This window comes from Panthera uncia, chromosome A2 (genome assembly GCF_023721935.1).
Source record: "Panthera uncia isolate 11264 chromosome A2, Puncia_PCG_1.0, whole genome shotgun sequence".
Lineage (NCBI taxonomy): Eukaryota > Metazoa > Chordata > Mammalia > Carnivora > Felidae > Panthera > Panthera uncia.
Window position 1 is genome coordinate 148,465,065 of NC_064816.1, and position 14,421 is coordinate 148,479,485.

At 42.5% G+C, this 14,421-nt stretch overlaps 1 protein-coding gene across 4 annotated transcripts in view; it reads left to right on the forward strand.

Annotated features, from left to right (window-relative positions):
* Positions 1-1,449: 1,449 nt before the first annotated feature.
* The window catches only part of UBN2 (ubinuclein 2), a 77,438-nt gene continuing 64,466 nt past the window's right edge, over positions 1,450-14,421 (forward strand). Inside the window, exons 1-2 of one of the 4 annotated variants that reach the window (XM_049641948.1) lie at positions 1,450-2,148; positions 8,283-8,375. In XM_049641948.1, coding sequence (XP_049497905.1) covers positions 1,678-2,148; positions 8,283-8,375 — 564 coding nt within the window. In that variant the 5' untranslated portion in view covers positions 1,450-1,677. The remainder of the gene's footprint in view (positions 2,149-8,282; positions 8,376-14,421) is intronic. The other 3 variants (XM_049641947.1, XM_049641946.1, XM_049641949.1) reach the window with 3 other exon arrangements.

A 14,421-nucleotide genomic window follows, 5' to 3' on the forward strand; every position in this document is an offset into this window, starting at 1 on the left:
TGGTAGACGAGATGAACCTGCAACATTACCCTCATGCATTGTGGACCGAAACCCATGAACAGGCAAGGATTTCCACAGCATTAAATAAAATCTTCTGTGCTATTTATATGGATTGGTTTGTACATTGTATTATAAAACATATTTATGCGGTATGAATTTTGTTCTTTATTTTACACAATAAGGTAAGTTCTGTGAAACCTGTATTTCAGCTATGTATCTGTGCGTATACTGGGTTTCAGTGTAGAATCTATTTCTCACTGGGAGTTGTGAGAAGTTAGAAAAACACTCAGTGCGTTAGAAGTTGGAAGATTACGTTGTACGAGTCACACGCCTGCAGAACGATTCAGCCCACAGACCGCCAGTTTGCTGTCTGAGCTAAGCTGTGGAGGCTACTGGATAGGAGTTACCATACAACTTACTCCGTAGGAAAAAACTGAGTGTCTAAGACGTCATACTGACTCAATCAAACGGTCGCGAGTTCGTGGTAACATTGTTAATCCGGTTAATGGATTTAACAGAAGGCGTGAATTCTCTTCAGGATTTGGAGGGGGCAGGGCCTCAAATTTGCTTTCTGGTTCGTGGATTAAAATGGACAGTAACTCTCCTCCTTTTAAATCTGGATTCCAATTAGTTTATCATACGTGTGCCTACAAGGCGTTCCCAAACAAGGCTCCCCTCCACCCCGAAATGGGTCATTCAGCATTTCACTTGCAGAGAGTACGTTCTCTAAAATACCACCAAATCCTCCTGAGAAGTTTTCTATTAATTTCAACAGTTTAGACTTTGTGGACGAGCCCAGAACTGTTCATTTACCCAACTGCAAAACGTTACTGCTCATTTTACGACCGTGCCACACACAACCCCCACCGTGGCCGGGCGACAGCAGTCGGTCGAGGAGAGGTAGGCCTGTGGGAGTCAGTGTTGCGCTCTGCGGAGGGAAGCCGCAGGGCGAGTCCGGCTGGAGTTAGCCATTTCCTTTCTTCCCTCGGTATTTCGGGCAGCGGGGCGCCGGGCAGGCAGGCACCGCAGCTGGTCCTCGCGTCCCTCAACCCTTTCTCCGTCTCCGCCTCGAGTAACCATCTTGACAACCCCAGCTCATTAGAGCCGAGTGCCGGAGGAATGGGCCGGACGGGACCCAGCGCCATGATTAGGTCAGTCCCAAGCGCATCCCGACGCTGGCTCTTTGCTGAGCCCCACGCGCGCCTCCGGTTTCCGGGTGCAAACGGGAAGCTGGGGAAACCCCAGACCCCTCCCTTTTAGGAAGGGCGCAGACGGCGTCTCCGTTTCCAAGGAAACCGGCCCTGCCACTACGTCACTTCCGCTGACCTGTCTGGACTCCAGACTGTTGGGAGGAAAAGAGGAAAACTGAGCCGCAGCCACGACGGTGGACGCGAGCGTCTCCTATCTGCGCATGCGCCCGCTCAGCGGCCTGCTTCTATTTATGTGGGGTATCCAACATGGCGGCTGCGGCGACCCTGGCGATGGCGGTGGAGCCCATCAGAACATAGTGGCTGGGAAGGGGGCACGGTCCGCACTCACGGTGGCGTCGGCAGAGACGACTGAGGGTGGTGGAGGGAAGAAAAGCGACGGAAAGCAAAAGGAAGGGCGGGCAGGCAAACAACTCGGCGTAGAACCGAGCGCCGGCTCGAGCGAAGGCACAGGGCCAGAACAGTGGGGATGGCGGAGCCACGCAGAGTAGCGTTTATTAGCCTGTCACCGGTGAGGCGGCGCGAGGCCGACTACCCGGGGGCCGAACGCGAGCCCGAGTACCCTCGCGAGCCCCCCCGGCTGGAGCCGCAGCCATACCGCGAGCCGGCCCGGGCGGAGCAGCCGACCCCGCGGGAGGCTGCCCCCCGGTCGGACGTGCAGCCCCCGCCGCGGGAGAAGCCGCTCCCCCAGCGCGAGGTCAGCCGCGCCGAGCCGCCCATGTCGCTGCAGCGCGAGCCCCCGCGGCCCGAGCCGCCGCCGCCGCCGCTCCCTCAGCTGCACTTGCAGCCGCCCCCGCCGCGGGAGACGGCTTCCCGGGCCGAGCCGCAGCAGAGGCCGCCGAGGGAGACGGTGCGCCTGGAGCTGGTGCTCAAGGATCCCACCGACGAGAGCTGCGTGGAGTTCAGTTACCCGGAGCTGCTGCTGTGTGGAGAACAACGGGTACAGAAGATTCCTCCCTCACCCCCCAGACCCTGGGAGTCTCAGGACGCGTCCGCCTCTCCCAGTGGTTGGCACCTTCCGACGCCCACTTTGCGCGTCTCGGGTCGCCTGGGAGGGTGGGCTGGCGGGGGCAGGGGCCGAGAGGGTGGACGAGTGGTCGGTGCTGCTTTCCCCTGCTCCCCAGGGTTGGCCAAGGCTCCCACCCGGCTCCGCCGACCCCCCCCTCGCTCGCCTGCTCCGAATGCCGCTCGGAGCCGGTTTTCCTCTGCAGCTTTCGGGACCTCAGAATTTATGTTCCTTTCTGCTCCCCATACAAAATCTGGGAGCTCTGCAAGTTACGTGGTTGGGTTTTCCTTGTGGAGCTCCAGCAGTCATTCCGGTAGAAAGGAAGAGAAAACCTTGGGGGACACGCCCCCCGGTCGGAAGCCCAGAGATAGTGTAACCCCTCGACATCGTCCTCTTCACTCTTATGTTTGGCTCTGAGGTGTGCTTGCGAACGTTGGGTATTTCTCTTAATTGAAGGGGATTTGAAAGTAATCTGAAAAATTTCAGACTAAGGATTCCGCTCTAGGAATGAAGAAGTGGGTTATTTGGTTACTTACTTTCCTCTCTCATGTTGCTATTGGTAAATCTATTTAGCTTTGTTTTCTGTATAGTTTGTTCTTAGTGTAATTGAATGGGAAGGTGTCTTTGGCGCCTACCATCATACTTTTATTTCAGTGTTTATCATTAGTTTATAGGTCCGCGTTGGAGGATGGTGTATTGGCCATGGTGATTTTTGGAGAACAATGAAAAACATCTTAGCTTTGAATTTTTAGAAACTGTTGAAAATCCATAGGTATGCCTTTGATGGAACTGGTGAACAACGAAGATAGGAGAGAGGTTTGTTGCTAATTGTAATCTTTATTGTAGGTTTTGGTGGTCTTTAGAAGTAAACTAGAAAGGGAAATGATAGAGTAAAAGCAGTAAGAACAATTTCCTCTGTCATTTAGAGGTTATGCTCTTTATTAGGTTTGTTTCAGTACAGATCTAATGGACTCAAGAAGTCATTTGTTTTGTTTTTGTTCTCAACTATCTTTATAGTTGAGATGAATGACTCTTTAGTTTAAAAATATATTAATGTCACTTGATTTTGTTTATTTTAAGGCCAATGAATCTTTTGATCATTATTTGTAAATATTGTTGTGTGGTCAAATCACTTTATTATTATTATTTTCATGTTTATTTTTGAGAGAGAAAGAGAAACAGAGCATGAGCAGGGGAAGAAGGGGCAGAGAGAGGGAGACACAGAATCTGAAGCAGGCTCCAGGCTCTGAGCTGTCAGCACAGAGCCCAACACGGGGCTTGAACTCATGAGCCACGAGATCATGACCTGAGCTGAAGTCAGATGCTTAACTGACTGAGCCACACAGGTGCCCCTAGGTCAAATCATTTTAAATGTTTGCAACCTAAATGAATTGGCAAGGGTAGAGATTATATTGGCCATGTCCACATAACATTTTATCCTTCAGACTCACTTTAGTACCCCTCCTTTTTATAAATTTGGTTTCTTTTTTCCAAAATAATTTTGAAAATACTGGATTGGAGCATTTTTCAAGTAAATTGTATTTGATCTTCTCATCTAAGTAAGTTTGCTGTTTGACTCCCTAATCTACTTCATACATTACAGATGAAAAGCATCATATTTGGGTAAAAATACATTATGGTAGCTAATATTTACTGAATTCTTCCTATGTGCGTGCTAGACACAGGTCTGAGTAAGGTGTATGGCTTATGGAATCAGTCCAGCAGAGCTCCTTGAGGTAGGAACCATTGTCCCCACTTTGCAAATGAGGACGCAAATGCAAAGTGCTTGTATGTAATTTTATTAGTATTTCTTTCCATACTAGTACCACTTGTTAATAAAACAAAACTTCTTAAAATTGTATAGTTTAAAAAAATTTAGAGGATCCTGCCAAAATGAACTAAAACGAGAGTTATAGTAGAAATAGGGATTTGTTCTGATCCTCTTAATGCTATGATATTCATTCCATGACAAAGTAATAGTAGATATTTATCTTTTAATTACGACCAAAAAAAGTTAATTTTGACCCCCTACCTTGTTTGTTAACCTGATAATATCAGAACTACTAGTTTCATGTAATAGGAGAAAGATGAATAATTCAGATTAGTTTTTCTGTTTATGCTCTCAATTTTGGGATATATTGGTCACTTTTTCTTGTATATTCAGCCAAGTATCATTTGTTGTATTCTGAACAAAAAAAACCCCATGGTTTATACAATGCACCTTTGCAACCAAGATTTGCCAGATTTACCTATGATAACTCCCAATGAACATATTTTTAAAGGAATTGTAGGAAACATTTCTTTAAATGAGGTTGTCATATTTCCATGAAAGGAAATCCTAGCAATAGAAACCAACAAAAAAAGCAAAATGAAACCAACAGAATTGATCTGCAAAGCAGTGATTCCCAAACTTGGTTTTTCTTCCCTCAGGGAGAGTCCAGTTATTTTTAAGGATGTTATAATCTTTTCAAAATAGTTTTAATGTTGAGTTTTTGTAATTGAAAAACTTACTGTGTAGCAGAGTTTGAGTAGAAAGGCAAGGAAAAGACATTGTGTAAAATTAAAAGAAAAAAGATTCTAAATTTTGAAATAGCCATCTATCACTGAATAAGATTTTAGTTAATAGGTGTAGGTATAAATCTGTGTCGCATGTGAATACCATCTTTATCGGGATACATTTAAATCATTCCCCTTCTGGGGCGCCTGGGTGGCTCAGTCGGTTAAGCCTCCGACTTCAACTCAGGTCACGATCTTGCGGTCCGTGAGTTCGAGCCCCGCCTCGGGCTCTGGGCTGATGGCTCAGAGCCCGGAGCCTGCTTCCGATTCTGTGTCTCCCTCTCTCTCTGCCCCTCCCCCATTCATGCTCTGTCTCTCTCTGCCTCAAAAATAAATAAACGTTAAAAAAATAAATAAATAAATAAACCATTCCCCTTCATAGATACAAAATGAATAGTAAAACCCTGATTAACCGAATGCAAACAGAATTTTTGCATATTATTTTTTATTAATGAGGCAAAGCGCAGTTAAATGAGTGTATGTTGGCAAAATATGAAAAACAAAATCCCTTCTTGTTAGGTTATAAGGACGCAGGTTAGCTAAACCCTTACCTTGTTATCTCTGTGGACTGCTAAGCCCTGATTGAGGTGGTTCGGGATGATGACTGAGGCATGGCAATTGTCTCTATCCTCAGAGATGAATGTGTTCACCATTTCTGGCTAAAGGGAAATAGTACAGTTTAGATATAAGTTCTGGCAGTAATTGCTATGCAAGTAATTTTTGTTTAACTTTTAGTAAACGAGGGAATCAGTTAACTAGAGCATCCATTTGTGAATGTGATTAATTGAACACATAGTATAAAAAGAAAAAGGGGTGCCTGGGTGGCTAGTTGGTCAAGCGTCCGACTCTTGATTTCTGGTTGGGTCATGATCTCACGGTTGGTGGGGTTCGAGCCCCACATTGGGTCAGTGCTGACAGGTGGACCCTGCTTAGGTGTCTCTCTCTCTCTCCCTCTCCCTCCTTCCCCCTCTGGCTCCCTCCCTCCCCCTCCCTCCCTCTCCCCCCCCTTTCTGCCCCACCCCCCACCCCATGCTCTCTCTCTCTCCCTCCCTCCCTCCCTCCCTCTCTCCCTCCCTCTCTCCCCCCCTCTCTCCCCCCCTCTCTCCCTCTCTCCCCCTCCCTCTCTCTCTCCCTCTCTCAAAATGATAAACTTAAAAAAGGAAAAAAATGATTATGGTGTTAATATGGTTATACTTTTACAGAATTCTATGGCATCCCATTGTCATAGTGCATATTTTCGGTAACGTGAAAGATCCGAAAATGGTGTTAATGAGTTAACATCAAAGGACAAAATTATTATAATGTTCATGCCTGTGGGTAGCTCATAATTTTGATATTTACTGATTTTCAAATCTTTTTTTCCATCGGAAAACCATAAAGCTTACTTAGAGCCTTGATTGTGGGTAGGGGTTGATTTCTTAACTGTGAAAGGAGAGTGAGTCAGTTTTCTTAAATTTACTTTTACAGACTGTCAAGAGTAAGAGATTTATTTTTGATGTCTCTATGAAGTCTACACAAAATCTTATAAAATGGCACATAAGGTGATTCTTATTAAAAATATATGTCCGTGTGTTTATATTTCACATATAAAACGGGTCAGACCAACAGGAAGACCTAGTGTTTAGACTTCACAGTGACTTGAAGCATAAGGTCATAATGGCAGTCATGGTGGTTGCTCTCTGTCCTTAGGCTCAGGTTAGGGCTATATCCTGGACATGCTTCATATTTCTTATTTCATTATCAGTCTCTTCCTGCTGGTTTAATTATTCCTTTCAGGTCATATGTATTTTTTGCACAGGTAACTCCTACTGGGATAAAGGATTCTGTAAATATATTACTTAATTGCAGTAGATAATTTTACAAGTTGATTCTAAGATTACTTCTTTAAGCTTTAAGAGCATCCTTTTATTCTTATACCCTAGGTCTGATGAATTGTTTTGTATGAATTCTGTTCATATTTTTCTGTCATGTTTTTAGACTGACCAAACCTCAGCCTTTATACCCAGGATGAAATATCTCTGTTCCAAAGTGTGCAAACCTTTGTCCCTTCTGAATTTTTTTCTTCAGATTCAGCTGAATCTGTATCCAATATTTCACTTGTAATATACTTTATCTTTAATTCCTGAAAATACTACCTCAGTAAAAATACCTAGCCTTCCTTTTTTAAAAAATTAACTTTCTAGTCAGTTGTTCATAATTGGGTACAAGTAGAATTTTGATGCATATGCAGCTCCTTGTTTCCCCTTTTTTGTGCTGAAAAACTATATATATGAAATGTGCCTGCTAAAATAGTAAACCTGAGTAAAGGATGTGATTTATGTTTTTGTTTGTTTCGGTAAATGGATGGCAAATGTGGGATCCGAGCTGTTTGTGTGGTTTTTTAAAAACCATGTATTATAATAAACTTTGATTCTCCCCTGCTAGAAGGAAGCCATGGTAATGTAATCTATTCGCAGCTACTTCACTTTTCTAGCTTTGTTTGAAGGTAGTATGTATTCCCTGAATGACTACCCATTGATAACAAGTAGGTGATGTTGGGGCACCTGGGTGGCTCAGTTGGCGGAGCGTCGGACTTCGGCTCAGGTCATGATCTCGCGGTTCGTGGGTTCGAGCCCCACGTCGGGCTCTGTGCTGACAGCTCAGAGCCTGGAGCCTGCTTTGGATTCTGTGTCTCCCCCTCTCTCTGCCCCTCCCCATGCTCCCGCTCTGTCTGTCTCTCTCAAAAATAAATAAACGTTAGAAAAAATTAAACCAACAAAAGTAGGTGATGTAGGTAGAGGTGTTGATGCCCGGCCTCAGCAGAAGGCTGTAGCAGCTACAGATACTCTAGTGACAGCTCAGGGCAGATAAATCAGCGGGGACACTGATGAATAACCAGGTGATCCTTTGAGAAGCATTTCCTGACCAAAGCAGTTATCTTTGTTGGGAAGATCTCAAACTAGAGTTATAAGTGGGATTTTTGTTTTTATCTAATTTTCTTGGGGGATTTTTGGCCTTTTTATTTTGGACATGGTGGCCATAGATCATTCTGTAGGAGGAGACAAGTTGAATTGTTGAGCTGTTCACCGAAAAACTTGAGAATGTGTAAGAATCCATTAAAACTGAAGTGTTATTTTGCTACAGATGAACATTTCTTTCTGGTTACTTTTTTAGCATTTTTTTTTTTAACGTTTATTTATTTTTGAGACAGAGAGAGACAGAGCATGAACAGGGGAGGGGCAGAGAGAGAGGGAGACACAGAATCTGAAACAGGCTCCAGGCTCTGAGCGGTCAGCACAGAGCCCGACGCAGGGCTCGAACTCACGGACTGTGAGATCATGACCTGAGCCGAAGTTGGACGCTTAACCGACTGAGCCACCCAGGCGCCCCTCTTTCTGGTTACTTTTAATGCTTCTAACTCATTTGTTAATATTTGGAAATTTTGACGCTCATTATTAAATTTAAGGATGTATTTGCCTCTGGTTGAAGCAGTACTAATACTTTTATTTCTTTTCCCATTTTCTTTGAATCAGAAGAAGCCCATTCACACAGAAGACCCATTTAATGACGAGCAGCAAGAGAGGCAAGAAGTGGAAATGTTGGCTAAGAAGTTTGAAATGAAATATGTGAGTACAATATACTCTTCACTAGGTCATTTTACCCTGTTGGCCTTTTTTCCACCTGTGACTGGTTGGGAGGGCTTATAATACCCACTGCAAATCTTATTTTGCTCTTATAAATTGCACTCCTTATAGAGTCCAGGTACCTTGCTTAACTTACATTTTCTCCCATCCTTATAATAACACCACATACTAAGTAATACTGAGTGCGTTTTACACATGAAGAAACTGAGGCTCTGAGCTCAAGATCACACAGTGGCAGGAACTAAGCTACATATCCATGTGTGTCCAGCTCTGATCCTTTGTCTTTCCACTGCCATTGAAAAGACCACTTTAATTCCCTTGGTGTAGTATGTCTCCAGTTTTCATGCCTCTTTAGACTTTAAGAGAATGAATGTGTGTACTTGTAGGCCCTGGGGATCAGAATCAATCAGAAGCAGCATGAAATTTCTTTGAAAGTCTCTTGTTTACCTTAAACATTCATGTACATTTTAAATTCTGTGCCATGAATAGATTGGTATTGGTTTTAATGTAAAAATAAATTCTAATGACCTGATTGTGAAGTTGCTTAACATTTTCCTCAAGTTTTCTAGTAACTGGGTTTGTAGGAAAGCCCTCTCCCCTCCTCACTCCTGATGTTTATCCTATGACTTGACTTCATGGCACTTTGCTAAAACATAACCCATGAAAAGCAAGACCCCTTTCGGGTTCCCCTGTAAGCACTGAAAACTGTCTCACAGAGATAGGAGGTCAGGTGGTGCTAGCCCTGTCATTCATGTTATCCAGATTCAACTAGGATCTTGGTTGACACTAGTTGGCTCCTTGTGCTAATGAAGAATGTATTTGGGGTGAGGGAAATGTATGAGAATGCTTTGGGATGTGGATCAGGTTGTAGGCCCTACTTTGCCACCTACAAATTGTCCTTTGGTGAGATTATTTAACCTTTGTGGGCCACAGTTTTCTTTTTTTGAAGACTCTTTGAAGCTCCTTCTGGCTTTATATTCTGTAATTATATAATAATTTGGGGATGGACTGGTGGGCGTTTTGATGGAAAGAATAGCAAAAGTCGTTATGTAAACTGTAGTGTTTAATTAAAATATGGTGTTCTCGTTATATATTCTGACGTACTATGGCTTGATTTTTTAAGTAATCTCTGTACCCAAAGTGGGACTTGAATTCATGACCCTGAGATCAAGAGTCCCATGGTTTACTGACTGAGCCAGCCGGGTGCCCCAACGATTTTTTTTTTTTTTTGTGAGAGAGCGTGCTAGCACACGAGAGGGGCATAGGGGGAGAGAGAGACAGAGAGAGAGAATGGGAGAATGAATGAATCCTAAGCAGGCTCCCTGCTGGGCTTGATCCCACCTTCCTGGGATCATGACCTGAACCAAAATCAGGAGTCAGATGCTCTACTGATGAGCCACCCAGGCGCCCCCTATGGCTTTTTTATGCAAGTTGATACATTGGTTAAATTTAATGTTTTAACCAGACAATATATTTACATGGTTCAGAACTCAAAAAGTGTAGAGTGAAAAATCTTTCATTCTTTTGTTCACCCACATAATCTCACCTCCCAGAGGCGCATAATGCTTTTGGGGGTCCTTCTGTTCTTTGTTTTTTTCATTTACTCTAACTTGGAGATTTATTCATATCAATACAAAGAGAACTTTCTTCTCTCTCTCTCTCTCTCCCTCCCCCTCCCTCCCTCCCTCCCTCCCTCTCTCTCTTTCAGGGTTGCATGGTATTCCATTGTATGGACATATCACAGTTTATTTAACCAGTCCCCAAATGATTTAAATTGTTTCCAAAAGTTTGCTGTTGTAAATAGTGCTACAGTAAATTACTTAGTCGCGTGGTATTTCACAGAGTTGCAAGTTTATCTGTTGGGCAGATTCCTAGAAGTGGAATTTTTAGGTCAAAAGATATATGCATTTATTTATTTAGTTTGGGTATATATTAACCAAATTACCAGTTTCTAAGTTGCCAGTTTCCATTCCTCTAATACTACATTGGAGTGCCTATTTTTTCCATAGGTTATAGAACTAAGAATTAGAATTGCCCTTTGCAAATGGAAGAATTCCTAGCATATGATCCTATAAGTATTGTGACTCAGTGTATGATGTACTGCCTCAGAGTTAGCATTAAATCTTATTGGGGAGCTCTTGGATAGTACTTGCCATGGAAAAACCAATATTCTGAAGAAGGTGGTTGATGTGTAAAATCCAGTTCCAAATAACTGGGTTGTATCCAGGCGCTGTAATTATGCAGGGAGAAAATATTACTCTTGTTATAATTCAAATTAATGGGTTATATTTCTTCTCTAGATTTTTATTGTGGCTACTTACTCTCTTATTTCCTTTCTTTAAATTTTTTTTTTCTTTTTTAGTTTATTTATTTATTTTGAGAGAGAGAGAGCACAAGCAGGGGAGGGGCAGAGAGAGGGAGAGACAGAATCGCAAGCAGGATCTACACCATTAGCGCAGAGCCCAGTGCGGGGCTTGAACCCACGAACTGCGAGATCACGACCTGGGCTGAGATCAAGAGTTGGATGCTTAACCAACTGCACCACCTAGGCACCCCTCGTATTTCCTTTCTAAGTAGAGATTTAAAATGTCCTACCCTATGAGGCCTTTATGTGCCATGAGTATTACGGGTATTAACTATGTATGTTTTAACAAATTATTTGGACCCTTTTAATTAAGAAAATCGTCAGGTTGAAAGTGATGGGAGAAGATACTTTATCCACCTCTAGGCCCCGGGCTGTCACAAAAGATCCCTTCTAAACAGCAAAGATTTGGGGCACCTGGGAGGTTCAGTCGGTTTAGCGTCTGATTTTGGCTCAGGTCATTATCTCACGGCTGTGGGTTTGAGCCCTGAGTTGGACTCTGTGCTGACAGCTCAGAGCCTGGCGCCTGCTTTGGATTCCATGTCTCCCTCTTTCTCTGTCCCTGCCCTGCTCATGTTCTGTCTCTCTCAAAAATAAGATAAACATTAACAAAAAATTTAAAAAAATAAACAGCAAAGATTTTTTTGGTGTTGAGAGGTAGCAAATTGGGATGTCTGTATGTATATTTATATTTATGCATATGTTATATGTATATTTATATTTCAAGTAAAAAGCCTTAAATAGTATATGTAAAATATTGCAAAATGTTAACCCACCAAGGTTACATTTCCTTTTTTTTTTTTTTAATTTCCTTAAAAAACTTTTTTTGGTGATAAAACGAGGACTTAATTTGGAGGTTTATAAAACATGAAACTAGCTACCTTCTAACTTTTGTTTCCTTCATATAATTTAGTTGTCCTTGTCATTATTTCTGAAAATCACTTAAGGTTACTTCTAGCTCTCTGCTTTTTAGAACGAGAGATGCACTTTTTTTGTTAAATTTTGTGTATAAATGATAAAGTACTTGAGGATTTACGTTGGACATACAAAGGGGCATGATAGTTGCTTTCTCTTGGAGAAACTTTCAGAATAATTGGGAAGACAAGACATAGACACACAAATCGAGTACCAAGCAGAGCCTGTGGAATTGAATGACTCTGGGGATCTGAAAGTGAGTAGAAAGGCCAGTTCCGCTCTTGCAACTGGAAGGAATTTTGGAGACCTTGGTGCAGTCATTGAATGGATTCTTCCAGTCTCCTGTCAAACCACATTTGTCTGTAATCCCTGGAATAACTTTTCTGCCCATCGTAGGATATCGAGTGGGTAAGAAGCGGAAGGAGCACAGGATTGTGAGTTAACACAGCTGGATTCTCATCCTATCTTTACCATGTTAACTAGCCGACCTTAGTGAAGCCTCTTGGCTTTTTTATGCTTTGGTATCTGTCAGGGGAAAACAAGATCTGTGTAGCCAACTTTATATTTATAGCACAGGGGTTTTGTCAGCGTCAGATGAAAAAATAGATTTTTAATGTTGGAAATATTTAAGGTGCTATCTAAATAGGAAATACTACTTAAACATGTCAGTCTCGTGGAGAACTGCTCCGTCTCATTGTACATGTCATAAATTCTTTTTGATACAAACATGCATGGGATTTTTAACCTCTATTATTTGACTGCCCCACTGATTTTGATCTTTTAGCTCAGGCATTCTGTTCCAAATGGCCTTTATCTTTGGTCATTCTCCAAACGGTCAATCACCATTTACAGACAGTTAGTTATTACAGTCTTCGTAAAGACCGCAACAAAGTATTTGGAACCCTTTAAGAAAATCATCGGGCCAAAGTGACCTGGGAGGAGATATGTTGTACGGTGCTAGGCTCTCGCAAAAGGTCACTCTTAATCACTGAAGATCTTTATTGACTGTAGTTTACTGTCCAATAGTTCCTTTAGTATCCTGTAGCAAATTCAGATGCCCACTGATCCACCAGCGAAGCAGGCCACGTGAACAGTAAAGGTGGGGGGTTGTCTGAAATAGGGGACAGCTCCTGTCAGCTGTAGCCCTTCTTACTTTGCGGGGACTTGGGCTTATGGTTGTCACATCTTTACGTTTCTCAAAAGAAGGCTGAAGTCTGGATTTTCCTCTAATATTTCTTAAATATTGGCTTCTAGTTAAAACACCTACTAGACTAAACAATACATCTGTGGGCCGTATCCAGCTCTCAGGCCCTAGTTGGAGACTTGGTATACTTGCTTCACTCTTTCTTTTTTTCTGATTTATTTAACTTATCAGTCCATGTACTTTCACATCTGCCCCTTGTCTTCTGTGAGCTGGGTGGTTGGTGATACAGGTGGGAGGGCCTGCCATTTCCGTTGTGGAGGAGAATGCATTTGTAGGAAGTTTCAGAGAACGGAGCAAGTTAAACTCAGTTGGGGGTTTCCATGATACGGGGGAATAATAAGATGCATTGAGTGGTGGCTGGGTCTATAAGCAACGTTAGTGACAAATTGAGTGGTGTGGTGGAGGGCTGAGGCAAGTTTATGGGCTTCTTGTGGTCTGGAGTGCGTGTGTGTGGCGGTTCCTTGTGCTGGAAAGGAGCTGTGTGAAGTGGAGCTGGCTGCCACTTGAGGGAAAAGGAGGGAGAATGTGGAGTTCAGGATGTGTCCTTTGTCTTGCAGCAGTTGCTTGGGGGAAGGGATGGAGACAATTTTAGTAGTTGAAAAGCAGTAATGGAAATTATAGGATTTATAAAATTGTAAGCATAGTACCCTGTATCAAATGGTTTGTTTTTTCCCTCTATTCTGTCCTCTTTTTATTGCCTGTGTCCTGTTACCTTTTAGGTAATGTAACAATGAATGTTCAGCATTAATTGCTACATGTTTTCTTGGGAAAAGAGGAATGTAACTGTTCAGTGCTTAATTTTACTTAGAGCATACTAAATTGGTTGTTGTATATAAATCTTATTAAATAGCTAAGTCCAACCTTTGATACTTCTCCATAGGTTCCAAATTTTTCTTGTTGGTTACTATAGGAAGAAAGCAGGATACAATTTAAAGAGGTTTGTGTTCCTTTCCTCATTCTCAATTTTAAGGCTCCAAATGTTTAGGCTAGATGTCCTAGTTTCCTGAATATCCTGAATTTCCAACTCAGTTTTTAGATGGTTTCTAGATTGTGTATGCTTTTTCTGAGGCTGTATACACTCTACATCAGTGAATGAGGTTCGCTTTGATGGGTATAGACTTGTTCTCTGAGCCTTCGAGGGCATAGGAAAACCTGTGGTGGTTGGAAGATTTCTTTTAGTGGTTTTTCTCACTCTGTTACCCTAGCCATCTTGAAAGATCATGGTATCCTAGAATCGGATATAAATTCAATAATCTAAATGGAAGTGCTTAGCATAATATCCGGTGCCTTGCAGGGGCTCAGCTGCTCAGCTCTTTGAATCTGAATGACTCTCTGAATAGGAAGACATGTATTCAGCCAAACATTTATTAGCATTTCTGAAGTCACATTATGGCTTTAAAATTCACTTACTTTACCATATAGATTTTGAATGCCACATTTGATATTTAACTCTATGTGATTTTGGACTCTCGGAGCCCTGATAGCTTCATATTTATTTTAAAAGAGAGGATAAGGGTAGATTTGATGGTAGGAAAGTAGTTTTCAGC